Source organism: Pseudomyrmex gracilis, unplaced genomic scaffold, assembly GCF_002006095.1.
Source record: "Pseudomyrmex gracilis isolate BER0280 unplaced genomic scaffold, ASM200609v1 scaffold_59, whole genome shotgun sequence".
Taxonomy (NCBI): Eukaryota; Metazoa; Arthropoda; class Insecta; order Hymenoptera; family Formicidae; genus Pseudomyrmex; species Pseudomyrmex gracilis.
This window is the reverse complement of record NW_018020643.1, coordinates 263,301-284,585: the sequence shown is the minus strand read 5'-3', so window position 1 is coordinate 284,585 and position 21,285 is coordinate 263,301. Positions and strand designations below refer to the sequence as shown.

At 37.6% G+C, this 21,285-nt stretch overlaps 1 protein-coding gene across 4 annotated transcripts; it reads right to left on the bottom strand.

Annotated features, from left to right (window-relative positions):
• Nucleotides 1–1,029: 1,029 nt before the first annotated feature.
• Nucleotides 1,030–20,383, bottom strand: LOC109854087 (myosin-I heavy chain). Of its 4 annotated transcripts, none has more exons than XM_020426844.1 (17): nt 20,195–20,383; nt 19,559–19,725; nt 14,945–15,051; nt 12,141–12,203; nt 9,622–9,874; nt 8,698–9,032; nt 8,105–8,587; nt 7,068–7,968; nt 6,658–6,910; nt 6,464–6,499; nt 5,175–6,264; nt 4,497–5,086; nt 4,214–4,403; nt 2,664–4,107; nt 2,283–2,560; nt 1,594–2,043; nt 1,030–1,450 (listed from the first exon to the last, which is right to left on the bottom strand). In XM_020426844.1, exons 2-17 carry the CDS (start codon nt 19,584–19,586, stop codon nt 1,220–1,222), a joined length of 6,732 nt encoding a protein of 2,243 aa, XP_020282433.1. In that variant the 5' UTR covers nt 19,587–19,725; nt 20,195–20,383; the 3' UTR covers nt 1,030–1,219. The 4 variants fall into 4 exon arrangements, with proteins under 4 accessions (XP_020282433.1, XP_020282431.1, XP_020282432.1 ...); XM_020426842.1 differs by lacking the exon at nt 20,195–20,383 and adding an exon at nt 20,041–20,170; XM_020426843.1 differs by lacking the exon at nt 20,195–20,383 and having other exon boundaries at nt 19,559–20,170.
• Between the last annotated feature and the right edge of the window lie 902 nt (nt 20,384–21,285).

The window sequence follows — 21,285 nt, the reverse complement described above, 5'->3', positions numbered from 1 at the left end:
CTGTTGTTTTTTTTTTTTTTAGTAATAGTTCTTTGGATTTGCGCGCGCGATATATCTGATATAATTTTCAGAAGGAAAAATGCAGTCGATTGAAGAGAGAGAGAGATAAAAATGTATAGGAAAAATTGATTAAACATTAAGTGTATAATGGTCATGTAATATTTTCTGCTACAAAAATTGTTATCAAAAACGTGACGGCAATTGCTCGTAAAAAAGGCAACAATGATAACGGTCACAATAGAAATAAGAAAGTTGTATTAACAACTTTCTTAGCGGTCAATAATTCTCTTCTCTAATGGCAGTTATTTATCACTCATTTCGTTAAGTACTCGCGGAGACTAAATCTAGTCTTTGACATTTTTCTTTGAGATCTCTATGTATATATCTCTATGTATATATCATATAACCTAATCCGCTATATATATGTATATATAAATAATGGAAGAAATAATACTCCTAAGCTAGTGCCATTCTTATATCGTCGCTTTATAATAGGCCTAGCCAGAAAAATATTAAGGATTTTTATATACTCTTTATTCGTACTTTTATATCTGTTCAATACGTCCCTTTAGCGCTAAATGCGACTCTCTTGAACAATACACGAAATTTAAAATGTTATTCAAAAGAGGTCTATATATATATGTATACATATATATATATATGTATATATATAAACCGTTCAGGTGACTGAACTTATATATCTTCTCAGACAATACATTGCCTAGATTTGATATGCAAGATTGTATTGAAGATTAGTAAACATTTGGCATTGCATGCATAATGAAGCTGTTTTTTTTTTACGCTACAACCTGACAATAAATGTCATTCTTCTCTATTATATGCCGCAATTTCAAAACACTTTATCGTAGTGGACGAAATGGAACAATACCAATATTAAATTAATGTGTAATTAAACTACACACACATTATGCATATATATATATATATATATATATATATATATATATATATATATATATATATATATATAATATATATATATAATATAATATATATATCTGTGCGTGATAATATATTTTTTGGTAAAATACGTAGTACTACGAGTACTGCGTCATATATTGGAGGGGATGGAGAAGAAGGCGCTATACATCTCAAGTTTATGGCACTTTATAATGGAACGTGTAGCGCTCAAAACACGATTTAGATATTAGGTTGAAGGAAAACTATTTTTGTCTCTCAAAAGAGTTACCCAGGCATTCTAACTAGCTTGCGACTGTATTATTGGAGCACCTCTGTGTAACATCGAAGTAGGTCGAGACTTTCGTCCACTGGTTGCCGATGTCGGCAAACTCGCGGATGGTTGCTGATGCTGTTGCTGCTGCTGTTGGGCAACCAACTCTTGAGTTATCGCCGAGTCTCGCTTCGGTATCTCCGGTGGCGACTGAAGTACTTCTACGTATTCACGAATCAAATTTGCTATTTGATGAGCCTGAAAAATAAAATATAATTCGCGATACATTAGATAAATAAATTTATAATTAAAACCAGAAGAAGTCATAATTGTTTAAATTTATAATTAACTTTGCATATTATTTTTAATGACAAAAAATTTACGTCAATTCAATACATTACCTGCGACGTAGTAAGGATGACCTTGCTTTGCTTCTTATCCGTACCGGTGATAATCATTAAACAATTAACAGCAGGAGTGTAATTAAGAATACTGCTATATTCGTAAGTACATAATGCGTTTCTGGAACGATGTTCCAATAAGTGAAGACCCTGCTGATCAATGGCCAACCAAAGTACGCGAGGCCAATTTGAAGTAAACGATTGCATCACATCAAAAATAGTCGCCCGATGCAACGGCCAGGATTGGATTAAATTCAAGAAAGCCTTTTTCGCTTCGGGCGGTGTCATTCCACGTAGGGACTGGTGGTGTTGACGCACACCATCCACACATAAACATGGTACTAATCTTGATGGTAGGCAGTGACTTGATATTGTTCGATAGTCTGGCTCTGATATGGAATCTTGGCAGTCACCTAGTTCTAATTGCGCTTGCAAAGCTGTCAACATCATCTGCAATAACAATATTAGCAATACATGTAAAAGTTAAGCAGATCAACTATTTCTCTTTCAGATGTGATTATAGAAAAGGAGTATTGAGATTGATTTGTAAACGTGTTTAATAACTAATAATTATTGGATTAATTTTAAAAATAATATTGATCATGGATTTTAAGACAATTCTTATCGATATCTTTCTTTCTTCTGCGACACAAATTAGTTAAAAATCGTTAATTTCACAAATAACTTACGGCTTCCTTTTCAGTGATAGGGAATCGATCAGCACGCAAATCGTGCAGAACTTGATGATACAACAGTTCTTTTTCTACTGGATCATCCAAGTTCATATATCGATCCAAGAACAAATGTTTTTTGAAAAGGAAAAAGTGATGCGCATGCTTCCGCTGTGAGGTCTGTTGAGTCTGCTGTGATGTCCTATATCGTTCCCACTTGGACATAACATCGGCTATTTTTTCTTCGGGAATTAACGATCGTTCGGTCGGTCCGAGCACTTCGTATATCGCATAACCTGGTGTAAGAAACAAATACAGTCAAGCAAATTTAACAGGAAGATTAATGTAAGTTCAAATTAAATTGACATTTGATTAAAAAATGTCAAATAAGAAATTTACCCATAGCAGTCTCTTCGAGTCCTATCTTAGCTTTGATGATCTCCATGACATCCCTTGCGGTTGCAGATGGATGGAACTCGACGGCGTGATATTGACCATCCATAAAATGAAATCTCGCGTAAATCGGCCGACGATTGATGGTGCACATGATCTCCTCGCGACTTGGCGGCCACTGTCGTCTGCGAGTGCCCTGAGTCTTGTAAAGGCACTTTTCCGCGAATCTCGCGTACTTGCCCTCTTCGGTGACATAATCACTAGCGCATCTTTTCAAGTGCGCGATCAAGTATTTACGTATAGTTTTCTGAGGCGGAAGAATTACGGAACATGCGAGCGAAAGCAACGCCCAGTGTCGAAGATTGACACGATTGTTCGGATCCGGATGATCAGTCGTTTGCTTGATTAATTGAAGATACAGCTCGCCCAGCAAGTTTTCCTTTCGTATACAACGTTCCATCACGGTTTGTATAAGATTTACGTGTTCGTCCTCAACCCTGCGCACTGTGTCGCCGTTTTGACCAAGTCCCGCATACGTCAAGATCAATTGAAAGATACTCAGAGCCATTTGCTCGTCAGTATCAGGCAGTTTCGACAAGCTCTGAGGTATTTGTTGCCTGCTGAACGCCCAGTAAGCGTACGGGAAGCCTTTGTAAGTCTCACCGTGATCGGCGCTTCCATGTTCTTGCCTGAGTTTTTCTATTCGATGCTTAGACAATCTTCTAAGTGTGTTTCTGAGAAAACCACCACCGGAATCCTGGGGTTTTCTAAGAATTTCCGCGTCGACCAGCATTCGTCGACAGTTGACCAGATTGTGATACAGTCTGATACGATCTTCGTTAGTAATGCACTTGAGTTTCTTCGTGGGCACTTCGTTTTCCGTAATCCAACCTGCTAGCGCCGAACAGTAGCTCACGATGAGACTGCCTATTTCATTTTTCTGCGCCGTCTCGAAAACGAAACACTTGTGCGAACTGTCGGGATTATGTCGCAACAACGAGATTGTAATAAATGAATCGCTCGGATCTAGCATGATGCTTTCGACATCCTGATAACGATACTCAGAGAGAACAAACTTGTCGTCCGGTTTAATCAACATGAGACCGTCGCAATTAATGCCAAGGATCAATTGATTGCCGTAAGACCAATATCCTCGATAGGTAACGTTGAACATCGTTGTGCCATAAAGAGGATATTGCATCACGCAGGATAGATATAGAACTTTGGCCGCTAATTCTTTACGTCCGGCGCCGTATTGCCGATGTGCTTGCGCTATTATCGGTACCCAGACATCGTCACCGCGGGCCCGACTGATTCTATAGGGCAAGAAACTATCGACCTCGCTATAATAATCTAATCTATCGTTGTCCTTTGGATCACCGAGAGACACCTGCGCTTGCAATCCCGCCAATTGCAATGCTACCTTCTCAGATACTGGAAAATCATCGCACTGAAAAAGATAAACAATGATAAAAACGATTCAGTACACAAATAAAATAGATAAAAATTGTGATCCGAAACAAGTATTATATATATATATATATCTTTTTGTATACCTTTACAACGTTGTAAACTGCCTGCGCATACAACATATTAACTTCTACGGGATCTTGCGAGATTTCTCTTGGATTACGGAATAATCTTCGTTTGAAGACAAACCGGTTATCGCCGCTGCCTAAAGTAGCATTGTTACCGCGCCGCAACGTCGAAAACGCCGATTGTGCCGTATTCAATTTACATTGTTTCCTATTAAATTAAAGAAAAGCAAAAAATTTGTTTTTTTTATAAAATCATTTCTCCTCGCCTTACTTTACTAATAAGTAGAGTAATTATATTTACATTTCCCATGCAGCAATCACATCGTATAAATAATCATGAGCCCGCACGTGCTCTTCTCCGTCAGGTCTGCTCTGATAAATAGCCCAACCTTCGAGCGATCGTAGACCTAATTTTTCACCGAGTTTAGCTACAGCATCGGCAGCCGTGTCAGTCGGATGCACATCAATCGCTTTTGTTCTCCCATCCAAGAAGAAAAATCGACAGACTATGGTGCCCAATCTTCTCATAGCAGCAATCTCCACTGTCGACGGTGGATGTTGCCTACAAGATACTTTTGTGTTCTTGCAGTTATCCACACACCACTGAACGTACTGTCTCAGTTTGCCCTCGAGTGCGAGATTCTTCTTCAAAAAGGAGACAAAGTACTTGTAGAGCAGTTTACTCGGTTGGAAGGCCACTATTGCGAGGCATAACAGCAACCACACGCGTTCCGCCCATTCCACGCTGGGATTGTTGGTTGCCTGTCGAATGCATTGCACGAAAATCTCGTCCCGCAGTTCTTCTCTCTCGATTCCGTAAGCGATAATGCTCTGAATCGTAGCTATTTCCTGGTCCAACTTCATTTCCCCACGTATATACTTACAAAAGTCCTGTAAAGAAAAGACGTAAATAACTAATAACACAATACCAGGTACAATATAATGCTTGTGTACACATGTTATGAATATATTCACCTACCCGGAATACAGAACACGCAACGTTCACGTTATCAGGATCGTACATGTGAATATGTGAATTCGGAATGGTGGATCCTTTATAATATGTGACCATCTCGTATTTCGGGATGTACTCAATGCTTTTACCGCGCGATTTTCTCGTCAATGTAGCCATTATGGTGCCCTCCGGCGAACGTTCGTGATTGTTGAAATAGTTTTGCGCAAATTCTACGATATCGTGATAAGTTGCTTCGGTATCTTGCTCTTTTTTGTCTTCCATTTCTTGCAATTTACGTTCTATGCGACATTTGCGTCGCTGCTCGCGCTCGACCGGTAGCTGTTGCGTCGTTTGTGTTTGCGGTTGTGACTGATCGTGACCATTCTGCTGCGTCTGGGGTATCGTTTGTTGATGATGATGGTGATGATGATGATGATGCAAACAATGATGATTGGAACCTCTAGATTCTGGTCTGGATGGCGGACTACTGGCGACTTCCTTAGCTATTTTATTACCCGGTACAGGTGGTGGCGACCCACAATCATCGCCGTTCACTATTTGACCCGAACTACTACCATTATGAAGAATTGGACTGTCGGAATCGTTTTCCTCACGCGGCAAAACGGATTCGTAGATTGGTTCGCCGTTGTCGCTCGACGAATCACCGCCATTCATAACTGAAGCTTGTGCGGGAGGAGGCGGTGGTGGAGGCGGTTCCGTAGGTTCCGGAAGACTCGGTTGACCGAGTTTGCTGCTATTCAAATTGTTCACACAAGATATTCGTTGTTGTTGCTGTTGTTGTTGCTGCTGTTGTTGCTGCGAAGACGTCGCTTTCTGTCCATTAACAGGAGAAGTGACTTGTGACTCGACCTTGGAATTTAATTGTTCCATCTCTTGTTGAATGACAGTTTCCAATTCTACGTCTAGATCTTCGACCAGCTCGTCCATCTGTTCGCCAATCTCTTCGATAATTTGATTGCTTTTGGTTGATTGTACATCGGATAAGAAAGAAAATAGATTATCGAGGTCTACTGATTGCAAATCTGAGGCAGCCATCTTCGAGTTCATTTGCTCGGCCATTTGCGACAACGCGGCGATTTCTTCTTGTGCTTTTCTGCAAAAATGAGAAAAAATTACAGTGAATTACATGTGATCATAAAGATATCTTATTTTTTTTTATATATAATTTTATTTAAATCACGAATTTACATGAACGGGCGTTTCAATTCTCACAACTAATGCAGGTAATATTTTTTTCATTATCTAAATAAAAAAAATTATTTTAACGCACGAGCATTCGTCATTAAACTTACCCGGATTCCATTCCAACAATACCATTGTACTGTGCGCTATAAAAAGGACACAAATGGAGAGACTGTTAACGCACGTAATCGATCGCACGCATAATTAATCCATTCCATCGATTATCTTAATCCCGTTGATACGAAAGCTCTAATGAAAACGTTTCTCTAATAAAACTTAAATGAACTCTCCGCTAATCTCTTACCTTTGACTGTCCTCCAACATTTTCTTGTCCTCCATTAATCTTCGTTCTTCTTCTAGCCGTTCTCTCTTTCTCATTTCCTCATCAACTCGTCTCATTTCTCGTAGCGCCACAGCCACTTCTCTCGCGAAGACACCTCGCAGATGACTCTGAATTACGACGGCAGCTCTGCGTTTTCTAATAAACATTATTCGCAATTTCCAGCCACGATACGCGTGTTGCACCTTCAGCGCTGCTTCTCTTGTACGCTTGTATTCTGTCAGTATATAGAATAGCAATGTTCAATTTATAGTAACTTTCAAGATAAATAAATTTAGATTCAGGCAAATTATTCCGTAAAAATTTTCCTCGCAAAAATAAAAATAAAAAAACTATTAAAAACACACAAGAAAAAAAAAGTGTGAAACACATACCTCGTCGTTTGATGTATCCGCGCCAAATTTTTTGTATCACAATGGCATTGCTTGTTACCATCTGATTTCTGGAATCTTCTAGTGGCTCGTGCACGCAGCTCCTCAGAAATATTTTTGTTCGACCAATCTGCCACTCAGTTTCCGGTATACCTTGGCTACTGATCAAACAATTGACTGTCTTCTTCTCGTCACAGGAGAGCGAAATGTGGTTCTTGTTGAGACAACGATATCTCGCCACAAAATCATGGAATGTCATATGTATCGGAAAGCCCTCTTTGCGTATACGTATGATGTCCAACATGCCGAGATATTTAAGTTGATCCAACACGAGTTTTTCGTCGTAGTGATTAGCCGTCTTTTCCATATTCGGTTTAATACAACGAACGTACCACGGTGTTGTCGCCTGTAGCACGTCTACCAAAGCTTGCAACTGATGTCGGAACGAATCGCAGAGAGTTGGTTTGCCTTTAGATGTTCCGCGAGACATCGTTGTGGCAGCGCCACCTGCACGCGCAACAGTACATCCCAATAAATCCTGATAGACAGTGATCTCCTGCACAAACTCGTTAGTGCTTCTGGACATGAAGTCGAAGAATACATCTTGCTGAACATCTCGATTCTTATCGACGAAACCCTCGACAGTATATGTCACGCAGCCGGCGTAGTGTTTAACTCCGAATTCTTTTTCCCACTTTCGCCGATCGTCTCCTTTTACGTAACACGGATGGTTTTCGAATTCCGCGTGTAAATTCATCAAGTAAGCCAAGTCCGAGCCCTTCGGCATATGACATTGTTCAGTCAGTAATTTAAGAACGCATCGCGGGGGCTTCTCAATCAACTCCAAGCACATGGTGTTGTCCGTGAACGTAATGTGAGAGTATTGAATTTCTTCTTGACGATACTAAAATTCAATTTTTGTTCGCAATATTTTATTCATTTATTTATTTTTACGTATATAAAAGTATTTAATCCTTGAATAAAATGCGCAAAACTATTCACGGAGAAAAATGAGCAAATTTAAGCAAATAAAAACTTACCAGTTCCTGTTCTAGCGCAAAGACGTAGTGATTGAAAAATTTATGCAGCTTCTCATTCGTGTAATTGATGCAGAGTTGTTCAAAGCTATTCAACGTGAAGTTCTCAAAACCGAAGATATCGAGCACCCCGAGAAATCGCGAACTATCCTGACCCGGATTCGTGCAATTGTTAATGTGATTAATGAGCCAGACAAAGGTGCGCGAGTAGAGCGCCTTTGCCATTGCATGTCCGTTCTCTCGAGCTTCCTGCACCTTTAGAGGAATCTCTGTGATATTTCCGCGAACATTTATTTGTCGTATCAGCACGACCTTCGTGAGATCTTCCACTTGGAGACCCAATAACGGTGCCACTATGTTCACTATGTTTTTGTCTTCCTTCGACAATTCGCATTTCTCGCCATCGACATCCTCAAAATTTAAATTTCCGAGCCACAAAATGGCCGACAGAACGCGGAAAATTCCTTCGCACATTTCTGACGAAATCTACAAACGAAGAAACAAATGTAAACATTTAATTACATTATTTTGATCGTCGTAAAATATATGAAAGTATGAAATATGCTACGAAACTTGTTGTTAGAGAGAAAATTTACCTGAAGCACGTTGAAAGCGAGTCTGAGAGCATCAAGTTTCTTAGAGTCTGAAATTCCCTCGATCTTTACGCAACCAGATTGATTGAGATATTTATAATGAGTAGCCGGTCTTAGCTTGTATTGTTCAGCAAATTCTTTATCCCTCGTGCCGGCCTCAACCAGCTGATAGAACACATGGTAATTACGCTCCCCGGGGCTCTGAAAGGTGATACGACTTTGCTCCAGTAGATAATCCTGGATGATGCACCCCTTTATCATCCATTTGCTGTCGAAGCATACTTGCATAAACTTGCCGAAGCGCGAGCTGTTGTCGTTTCGTACGGTTTTTGCGTTACCTGTTTTTTCACACATTAAATTTTTTTCTCATTATTTTCACAAACTCTGTGTGAGCAAAAATATTATAAAAAGAAGTAACTTTTTAGAAATAAGTTGAATTGGAAAAAAAAATCCGGCAGAGTTTTTTTTTTTTTTTCATATGGCTTGTATGAACGACATCAGTTTGATGTGCTTTATTCAGAAAACTTTTTTTCCTTCGTGACCCATTTAATTCCGTCCGCTGCTTCATTTAACATCCGAGTTTTTGCCGCGCCCACATCTAGACTTCGAGTAATGAACAGTTTTTATGCTCATATGCAATTAAGTTCTACCCATTGTCTTTATCTTGACTTTTATTAATAAAAAAACGTTATTTAAGGTTTTACACGTACGCGTATGTAACGTATAATAACAAATGTGTGCGTAAGTCAAACGTGAATTTCTATGTTCAGAAACAACTTTTTTCAGTAGATAGTTTTTGCAGTAAAATTATATTCACCCAACATGTGACATTTTTCATGAAAAGAATGTATTTATAGTTTCAAAAATTCCTGCATATGTATGATAGCGCGTTAATTGCCGATGCAAATGTTTATTCGCGAGCATTACCAAATGCCTCAAGAATGGTGTTGGCCTCCAAAATCTGCTGCTCCACCCAAGTGTCGACGTTGCTGGTGACCGAGCATAGATATTGCAAAATAAACTTAGTTGTTTCGGTCTTGCCGGCCCCACTTTCGCCCGATATCACGCAGGACTGATTACTCTCGGTTTCCTGCAGGGACTTATACGCCGCCTCCGCCAGGGCAAATACGTGAGGCTCCAAGGCACCCATCTTCTGCCCGTGATATCGATTTACATACTCCTGCAAAATGACATTTCGCAAACGATCATCAATAATTTCTCCTTTCTATAAAACTGAATTTTTAAGAGTTTCGTCTGATCTCTCTCACAAATTCAAATAACATTCTCCTTGTGCGATAGAAAGAAAAGATCATTTTCAACAATTCAATCGGTCTCTTTCACGTATAAAAATATTATTGAAATCCTACCGTATTTGCACATAAGTGTAAATTAGTAAAAATACCTAATAAATAAATAAATACACAAATACATAAAAAATGGGAAGGAATTATTCAGTATCGGTATATGTTTCCACACACGGGCCTGAGAATTCAGAATTTGTTTACATTCGTATAAACGTGTGTGCGATATGTATGTCGTCGATATTCCGGTACAAGCGCAAAGGGATGTTGATTTCTCGTTCTATTTAGTTAGTGGGTCATATCCATCGATCAGTATCGTCTAAGGAAGAAAGTAAGTGCACATGTAAAACGCGAATTCTAACAAAGACTTGCAAGATTTTTTTTTTTTTTTGCTCTCCGTTTGACGAGATAAAGTAAAAAAACAACGACTGGTAATCTGTGAAAACATCACGAATATCTTTATGAACGACTAAGTCGATCTTGCATCTTCATAAAGTAGAAAACAGTTGTTTCGAATCGTTTCTTTAATCAAAGGAGCGATAGGTATTTCAAGATTTTATCTACAAGAAAAATGAGTCTGCAAATAGAACAAAAAATCGTTTTCTTTCTTATCTTTCCCTTATCATATCATTTCAAAACACAAGACTTAAAGTCATCTTTTTCTTTCTCTCTCTTTCTTTTTATTATAAATGTCGCTGAAATGCAAGTGTGCGTTGTCATATTTACGGGTTGTTTTATTATCAGTGATATGTAAAATGAGTTTTTTTTTTTTTTTTATTATCAATGGTGTATAATATTGTTCGATCTATGCAGATATAATATCGTGATCATATTGGGCGACGACCTAAGTAACAAGTCATCTTTAAGGGAAGAAGAAATGCGTGCGATCCCGAAGCAACCGGGCGGGGACGATCATGGCAAGTTCCGAATCAGGTCCGCATGCTTCGACGCGATCAATAACGCGGGGCGTGCACCGCCACGACGTGCCACCCTGTTCCTTCTAGCTCCGGCAGGGGTCTTTGGTCGTCCAGTCGGTGCCCCCCAGCTGATCAGTGCAGTTAATGCATATAATGACATTTTCTCGCAAATTTCTAAGACCGCATCAAGAGACAAGAAAAAAAAAAACGTATATTGTGGTCGTTATAAATTTGCGTTGATAATCAACCTTTTTTTTTGTCAATATTTTGTTCGTTCGTCATGTTTTTACATAGGCCAATTATCTCGGGTAAAAATTGAATATTTTATCGTTTTAAAATGTATATATAAATCAAGTATTTTTTCAGTATTAAAATTAAATTAATAAATTAATAATGTAAAAATATCGGAAAAAAATGATGGAAACAATACTCGTTTCTTCCGTCAACTTAATAATCTATGACGCGACATCGATAACAATTACGCAAGAAAGAGAGAGAGAGAGAGAGAGAGAGAATATATCACTTTATGATCTAAAGCAGAAGTTTTTTCTGCAGATATCGTTCATATAGATTTAAGAGCTTTTACAGAAAAATTCACATGTCTACGATAGAACAATAAGTTCAAAATTAATGTGGAGACCAAGAGTTTACTTTAGATTAGATGTGTTTGTTTTGTTAATGTCTTGTTAATTGGTGGAAGGACAACTTTCAGTGAGAGAGAGAGAGAGAGATACTCTAAAGTTCTAAATAACATTTTATGGGATTCAACGAAAAGCGTTAAGCTAGAAAGTATTAAGTAGTATTAACAAGAATTTTGAAAGTATTAAGTAGTATTACTGTAAGTATTATAAAATAGTATCGTGATGCAAAAGGATGTAAAAAGTTACGATCACTTTTCGTGTTGTAAAAATAGTTAAGTTGACGCTTCACAGTGTGTTTGAGTCGGCGATTTTTTACGTTGAATCACCAGAACACTGTGTTGAAAAAATCTACCAGGAATTGCAGAACTCTTTCAGGGTAAATGCAAGGGTAATTTAATCAATTGCGGCGAAAATAAAGTGACGATACCTCACAGGGAACTTTATTTAAAGTATGTTTAAATAATGTTATTAAAAAAAAAGGGTTTAAAATAAAGTTTCCACATGTTAAACGTTATCGTTTTCACTCTTCTATATTTCACTTCTCTAATCTTCTTGTTTTATATCGTATAATCCAATTAATTACTTACATTTGTGTAGTAGTCGACCTCTTTGTAAGGATTTACGGCTATTAGTATAGATCCCGTGTATGTCTATATTTTTTGTGTTAAGGAAATGTAATAGCTGAAATAAAATTTTGCGAAACATTCATATTGTTAGATATAAACATTTGATATTTTACTATATAATAGTGATCTCTCAAATTTTTAAAAAGTTCGAAAAAGACGAGGGAAGAAAGGAATGGGGAGCGAGGCAAAACATCGCTATTGCTTTCATGGCTTGCATACTAAAGCTCGATGAAGGTGTGCTTTCGACGACATACGGAGTTGAGGCATCCGATATAGGGAAAGGGCATCGTAATAACGGTACGTTTGGCGGTTATCCAGAAGGGAGTGAGTCATAGCCGAGTGTCACATTGTTAGCGAGAGAGGGAGATGGGTATAACATCACCCCGCGCACCACCCCCTTCCGCAACATTTCAGACTGACGAAAGGGACAATCGGAAACTCCCTTCGTCCGATGGTGGAGCGATATCACTTTTTTTTTTGTGTAAAGAAACCAGAGATTCGGACGGGTTTTAATATTTGTGGTGAGATAATCGCAGGATGACTGAAGAATCGATGTGAGTCGCGAGATCGGGTCTGAAAGAGAGAGAATTGATATACACAGAGGACGCAAAATTCTCGGGAAAACGGTTTAATAAACAAAGAACTCGTAACAGAATCATCCTGCAACGCAAGATATATATGTGTCTTGTATAGATCACTCTTTTTATTAACTTTATTACAGTCTTGAGACGCGGATTCTATATTTATTTTCTAAGTTAATAAGAAAATAAATATAGAATCCGCGTCTCAAGACTGTAATAGGTCTCTAAGCGTTTAAAATTGGCAAATTAAGTCTGAAATTTGTGCTCATTTAAGAACGACATTATTGCACAGTAATGAAGAAGATAACATACGCGCAATATATCTCGATATACTTAATATCTTTTGAAAGGGAAATTAGGAATTTCCCTTTCTATGCGCGCGTTGATCTTTATTTGTTTTTTTTTTTTTTGGTTGACAACGAACGATCGATTCGTCTGTTGGCTACATATCGCTGATATTTACAGAGCAAATGTCAAAGTATCTCGAACGAATAGCGCGCTGACGACAAATAAAGAACACAAAAAGCGATTTTCAGACATTGATTTATCACTAATCCACGAGTTTGCATATAAAAAAGCTAATGAAATAATAATCATTAACGTAATAAAGATAAAAAAAAAACGTAAAATAAAATATCGAATAAAATTAATTGAATATTCACACATTTAGAACATGTTTTCTTTTTTCACTAATTTTATGCATAAACTTGCTATTTTTTTTATTGGAATATAAAATCTAATCTCTATCTCTGTACGTGTGATAAAGCAAGTTAAATATGTAATAACGCGTCTGATTCGCTGAAAACAAATTGAAAGACAAAAATTGTGTAGACGCATATCTTTTCATAATAGCGGAAAGTGAGTCAAGTTCGATGAACCAAGTGCATTTCATTCTTCTCTGCATATTTTCCATGTGCCGTGCAGACACAGATACTCACGTGTGAAGGGGTAGTTCATCCTCATTACTCTCCCTCGCTAACGGAGCACTCTTAGGCTTGAATTGCACTCGTCGCAGAAACAGGAACAAGAATGGAACGGAAGAATGGAAAAGGCGATCACCCAGGTATATTTTTATTACCGGAAGTGATAAAATAAGAACGGAGACGCACGCGCGCGCGCGCGTGCGACGCGGTTGAGAAAAAGTGTCTAAAGAGTCGTGAAAAAAAAATCCATTAACGTGCGCGTAAAGTGAACTGCTCACTTGAGACAGAAAGAGTTGCCGCAAGTTGCAACGTCTAAACATTATGAAAATGATTTAATTGTCATATACGCGACGCGAAATAATTAAACATATGAGACACGTTATAATTAATTAGTTTTGCAATTTGAACAAACGTGTTTTTACAATGAAAGAGCGAAGGAAAATTTAATTGGGAATTTTGGCGTATACTTTGGATCTGCGATATCGTCTTTAAATTTAACAAATTATCGCGTCTCTAAATTTTGAATCTAAACTTGACCTTAGTAAGTTTTTGTTAATGAAACTTGATCGTGGATAACCGATAAAGAATCTCAAAATATATACGCATCCCGCGAAAGCTACAGGTTCTGTCTCTCTTAATGTTACGAGTGATTATTTATAGGTGTTTTTTGCACAGTCGTTTTTTTAAAGCGTAAAAGCGCGCTTTGTTTATCGTAATGTTGAGCCATTGTGTCTTTTTTTTTTTTTTTTTTTATTCCCGTTAGTTCTATGTTACGCATTAAAAAGAGTACAAATGCGAAATTTCGATGAACACGACCGACGTAAAGTGCGGCAAAAACAAAACAGAATTTCGAATACGTTATAAAGTTTGTTAATCTTGAAATCGAAGTGTGCCAAGTTTATACTGATCTATATATCCGGTCCGTCTCGCCACCCGGTGCTGCATGTGTACATTTGATGGGAGACACGATCCTCTCTTTAACCTGTTGCACGCGGCTGTCATGCCAAAGGTAAGCGTGTGATCTTACCTTTACACACGATCGTCATACCAGAGATCACTGTCTGACTATTTGATTTTATCATCGGGCCATATATTGCGTGACTTTTTCTGTTATGCACTAGGCGCCGAAAATGTTCTCTTTCCATGCGTTTTTTTACTATTTTGGATATTCATCAAATAATAACGCGAGAACATTTTTTTTTCCGTGTCGAATATATAAATGATACAAGCTTATAATATAATAGTAAAACACAAAGGATACATATATTTGGTCCCTGCAATACCGAACTTGAAGATTCCGATTGATGCCGGTCTCGTCGATGTCGCTGATAATTGTCATATCCGGCACGCCATATTCAGGGCTTGTGCCTGTAAAAGTAAAGTAACATTTGAATCGCAAATTGATTTAAGAAAATTGCAGTATTCTTGATACATTACTAATAGTATAGGGAACCTATCTTTAATGAATTCTTAATATATACTCAATATATAATTGTATTCACATAAGTACTGTCTATAAGTAGTTCGCTGTCGATTCAAATAAACGTCATCCAATCTTCTTATGCAAAGTGCATTGTTAATGATGCAATTTTTCGAAATTTATTATAAACACTTAAGTGAAATGACATGAAAGAAGAAAATTCTTCCCACGTCGAAACCGATTCGTTGTTAGGAAGTGTCATTAAAAAATATATCTCTATTATGAAAACTGTTCTTAATGAGACACGTGTTTTATTTCCATGAAAGTGAAGTTTTTTTTTCTCTTTAAAAGCTGCGTCTTACGGACGCAACATTGTTGATAACACATGTTATTTCACTGTTTTTTGCTGGTGTGGCGAACACCGATGCAAATTGTTTTCACCTTATGTTGCCAATCAATGTCGTGTTGTAACATTCGGTCTCGAACATTCGGCTTGCTTTTACAAGTGCTCAAAGTGCGCGATCAATCATTTGGTCTCAGTTTGATAGTGGTCCATGTGGCAAATTTTGCGGTCTGCAGGTGTAACGCGTATACGCACCTGCAGCCACACCTGCACCGTTCAGCTGCCGTGTCGTAATTTCCGTAAGGTTACGGATAACGGGAATCAAGGTGTATAATCAGTGCAGTTGGTTCGCGAAATTTGATGATTAATGATTAATGAATGACAATAATTTTCCGTGTTATTGCGTGTGTGGACTCGGATTCTTCAATTTCTTGATTTTATTAGAAAAAAATTTCACTTTATATCCAATTTCACTAGTATATCTTGTTCCGATGATTAAGCGCATATCCGATAATTACTAAACATATTTTGGTAATAACGGTAGTAATGATTCAGAGATATCTGACCTTGATTTGATGCCTTGCTATATTTTAATCTTAAAGGATGCCAGTGAGATAAAATTGATTTTGTTGTCAAATTCATAAAATTGACTTTTTTGTTTTGTTGTATACTCATATAAGTTTAATCATCGCTGGTTAGTAAGAATTTTGTCACTAATGAAGAAAAATGATTTTTTAAAAGATTTTGATAAATTGAGTTCGAATTTGATTTTAAACACAAAATTTCTGACAATAAGATAAAATGATTTCGAAAACGACGCTCTTTATTAAAATTATAAACATGTAAATAATAATAATAAATAAATAACACGGCATAATAATGTTACTACGCTATTTCCTGTGGAAAAGAGAATTTTGCAACACAATTGCAACTCCGACCACAAAGAGCATATTCGCTACTTCCTTACTTCTATCTGGCGATAAAGCGTATCTATACAGCGATAAAGCAATGCGGTTTTTTTATAATTTTTTATGACTAGCGGATCTACATCCGTTTCTTGAAACTACAAGAACTTGGCACTGGAACTTTTAACAATGTAAAATTTGCAACAAAAAAATCTCTTTCTTAATATTTCACATTTGAAGTGGAATAAATAGACACATTTTATTGGCAGGACGCGACCATTGTGCAACCGACCGTTTTCGATATTCTCAACTATTAAAAGTTTCTGCTGAAGCGGCCAGCGGAAAATCATAAAAAACTTACAAACCGTCGCGCAATTGTGTTGCGTTTCGTTGAATGCGGCCATATGCGGCCATTGTTTTTTAAACCGCATGTTCTATTTATTTATTTTTCAATAAAGTTTATACTAAAATTTTGTTAAAAATACATTTTGAGTCTCTCTTTTCGTTCAACTTTATGATTTCACGCAAAATATATTTATTTCTTTAGTCGGCCGGATGTTTCTCTCACCACACAACTGTGTGTATATAGACGTGGCTATAAACTCTTGAGAGATATTTCCTAACTTGAAATTCAAACACACATCGCGGCCGCACATGAAAGCCTCATAGCGGTAATGACAACGTTAAAGTTATCACGAGAGAGTATCGTCTGTTCTTTCGATTAGTATGCCATACGTAGAGAAACGAAAGGGAAAGAGTAGAATTAAAACAAGTTGGCGGGAATCGCGCGCGTTTCGCACACTACGCAGCGTTAATGTGTTCATTTCCGCTATAATAGAGAGATGTGTAAACACTTTCTGATAAAAAATTTATTGTGAAAACACCGCGTGGCTAGATATTAGTGTGTGTAAGTTGTAATTACTATAATAAAATATCCAAAAAAAGAAGTATTCTAATACTATTAAAATTAAATATTAATAATAATACCGCAGTTACTAAAATATCCTATATTTTATTGCCCGCACAATTAATATGCAAACATTATCTTTATGACTGTGTATATATCTTTTAATTGTTTTAGTATTAAAACACTTTTTTTACATATTTATTAAAACATTCGAAAACAGTATCGTTACTCGACGCAATTTCAACATTATGATGCACGAAGATCCAAGATATGACACGCACGCATATCTGATCAAAAAATCCAACCAGCGGAAGTAAAGGTATTTAACGATGCCGAGTGTGTGACCGCACACACAGCGCGGCCCCGCCAAGAGTGAGGCACAAATCGATTCTCTGTATGCATCGTCAATAGACTCTTAAACTTACTTAAGTTCCGTATCTATATAACTACACAAAAAAAAACTCACACATGTATCTTATTTAATTTCATAAGCTTTGTACATTAAAACGACATGTGATGAAACAATTAAATCGTGTAGCATGTGTTCACGTGCTTATTATCTTCTTATATGCAGAATTAGCGTGTTCATTTTGAAGAAACCCGATTTAAGCACTTTATAATATAAATTATTCATGAAGTTATACATAAAAAATGATAGAGATATAATTTTGTCGAAGACAAAATGACCACGTGGCTTATTAGTTTTTTTTTTTTTTGGTTTGGAAGTGTTCAGTTATTAATTATTATTTTTAGTGATTAATTATTTTTTTGGTTTTCTCGAAGCGTTTTGCTCTTTGTTGTACCGTTAAAAAACAGTTGCACACGCTCGTAAAACTGGCGATGAACCAGTCGAGTCATCGCGCGATGCTATACTATAAAAAATAGACGATTTTTTGTAGACGACTTTTTGTAAATAATTATAATATATTAACTAAATAATATAAATTATATATATTATTACACATTGTGCGTGAGGGGAAGGGCGGTTCCCTTTCTATTGCGCCGTTTTGCTCTAACTCTAGCTGTCAACCGAGTGAAACGGCTGAAAGAGAACACGCAGAGAAGAGGGAATTTCGTTCTTTCGCGATGCGATGTTGTGTTCTCATCGTTGTACACGGTCGGTGTCCGACGACAATGACGATAATGACAATGCAAACGTTTCCTTTTTAAACTCTTTCGCTATTAAAAGAGCGAACTACAGTCATTTCGCCGTGACTGCAATCTCTGGATATGAAGGGCGGTTATACTCGCGCAACACACCACCGACGTAAAAATCTATCAGCAACAGTGGCAGCGTCGACGTGTTTATTGATAGGAACATGCATTTTGTTACTTTTTTTTTCGTAAATAGACCCGTAGCCTTGTTGCTGCTGGAAGTAGCATTTGCGAGCGCTCGTGGTGTGCGATTATACTTTTGGCCGGGGCTCTGGCCGGAAGCGAAAGGATTAAGTGAAATTTACTTGAACCTTGCACCGCGATATCTCTGTTCTCACACACACACAAGATCGTAAAATCTGTTTAATTAGTACGCACAGAATTGTGTGTGTGTGTAACTTGCCGTTGCGCGTAATCTTATCTCGATTTGAAACGTAATCGTGTCTCGAATTTTTTCAATTATATTCTCATTCATAATTACACGGCAATTATAATACAATTAAATTGTCAAATCAATAATGTATTGTAATCAGTAAAACTCGATTGCACTTGATAAATACGTACATTTTTCGATATAAATCTTTTTACAAAACATACCAAATAAAAAAGTCGAGATAAATTCGAAGTTAAAAAAAATACTAGCAATTTTATTATACGCGATGAAAAAAAAAAAAAAAAGAAGAAACATTAAAACATATTTCAATTTTCTTGCGCTTTCTGGATTATCACGTGCTCCGAAGATTTTAATGCCATCAAATCTTCCGCATCTTCTTTGCTGAAAGCAAAGAATCTCATCTATTTTTTTTTTTTTTTTTTATAAAAGAGAAGAAAAAGAAGAAATGAACAATCGTAAGAAAAAACGTGGTGAAAAAACACGGAGAGAACGCAAAGTTGCGAATCTATTATTATGATTGAGCTGCACCACCCAGCAGCAACCACTCGCTCCGCGCTGTTTGATGACATGTCTACGAAAAGGCGTCGGGCGAAGGAAAATTTATACGCGCGCGCGTTTCAGCGTAAAACGTGTGCGGGATAATTTTAGGGTGCAGACGGATAAAAATATCCGTCGTTAAACTCCGGAGTCTAAACAGAGGGAGGAACAAAAGGGGAAATAGGAAATAGAACGCGAATTGGGAGAAACTCACCCTGCGATGCGAAGTACTTAACGACCATTTTTGATGATGCGCGTCTCTCTCAGTGTAGCCCGTCACACAAATTTCAGAACATTATATATTCCTCACGGTAACAGCGCGCAACCCTTCGATGCGTGAGTAAGAAGGCAGCAATCCCGCGTATCTCCTCTGTGTGTATTCTAGAAGAGATAAAGCAACACAAAACTAAAACTCTCACTGTATCACCACTCGCTTATGTACAAACGCACATACACTCGCACACACACATATACATACACACATTACAAACACACCATAATACACAGAAATCTATGTATGTATAAAACGAAATAAAAAGTCGGCGCGCAAGGACAGGAGAATGACAGGAAAAAAATGTCGCCGGAATTTCCCCCTGTCAAAATCACATGTTTGTCTCTCTATCGCTTTTCTATTTTCTTCAAATAAATCTAAACTATAAAAGGGAATCGCGCGCGGCGAAGGCAATAGGGTATCACCTTTTCCGCATTACCACTATCACCATCACCGCACCACTAACACCAGCCACTCGCCAATGCGCGATTACCGAAATTATAATATCGACGCGGATAAACAAACACATCCAACAACTCCGACTACACGACTGACGCATCCACGATCCCGATCCCTTACCTTCCACCTTTTGCTTCCCCGCTGTTCCCCACTCTTTGCTGCACACACCACCCTTACGTTCCGGGAGCAGTGCGATTGAAGTGGCAAGCAAAGAAAAGAAGGAGACCGAATAATGTGGTGCTCTCGCGCGATCTGGCGCCAGACTCGCACGAATGACACACAGCGCCAACTGCGCTCCACAGTAACAGAACTACTACGACTAGCAAACTCATCGCGTTTTCACAAGTCGGTAAAATTAACAATTATTCGGTTCGTATTTGTGCTAGGTCAAAAATTTACAAATTTTTTTAATCCACTTTCTTCCCGATTAACTTTGTCAGTCGATTGTGGAAATCGACCAATCGCGCAGTACAGTTCGAATCAGTCGAGTTGATCAATATCTGGTCATTTAATTTAATCGGGAGCGGTATATGAAACTTTATATAAATATAATATTGGATACTCGGATAAATCAAATATGTTTACACAATAACCGCACAACACGTGTACACTTTCATAATCTGCCGTCTCCGTGACGAGCCAGCTGCAGCCGCAATTGGAACGTGTCTTGTTAACGCACCATGTGCGGATTCTCCAAGACCAAGCAGTTAGCACATTGAAATCTCGGTATTACATATGTGCACGCACAGATTTGTTTTGAAACAATTTATAATCCTACTTGTAATTATTATAAAAGTATAGTATTTTTCCATCATATTTTTTATTGTTCCTGCACATATGGCGCTGATCACGTTGGTAGTTTTTTGTTTTTACTACAATAAAAATGTATTTTTCTCAATCAGCATAATCTTGAAGATTTTAGCTTTCGTGTCTTTTTATTAAAAAAAAAAAGTCAGTAAAGTTAATTATAAAGTTATATTTAATTTTTATTATATGATAATATATTGCGTTGCGTAAATGACGACATTTATAATTACGCGGTCAACGACAGGACTCAATAATATATGCGCAAGATCCGCCATCATCTTGCAACCATATTTAGCCTGCGGAAGTAGATATACTTAAACGGAATCTGCGATTCATACGATGCAAGCGCGTTTATGTTAATTCGATCGGTTCGTTATAAATCAAAGTGCGTGATCGCGCATTGT

Coding starts and splice junctions, on each gene's coding strand:
- LOC109854087 (XM_020426844.1), bottom strand. CDS start 19,586: ATGGTCGTTAAGTACTTCGCATCGCAGG. Junction 6,911..7,067: donor CGGATACATCAAACGACGAG/GTATGTGTTTCA, acceptor ATATACTGACAG/AATACAAGCGTACAAGAGAA. Junction 6,265..6,463: donor ATTGTTGGAATGGAATCCGG/GTAAGTTTAATG, acceptor TCATTTTTGCAG/AAAAGCACAAGAAGAAATCG.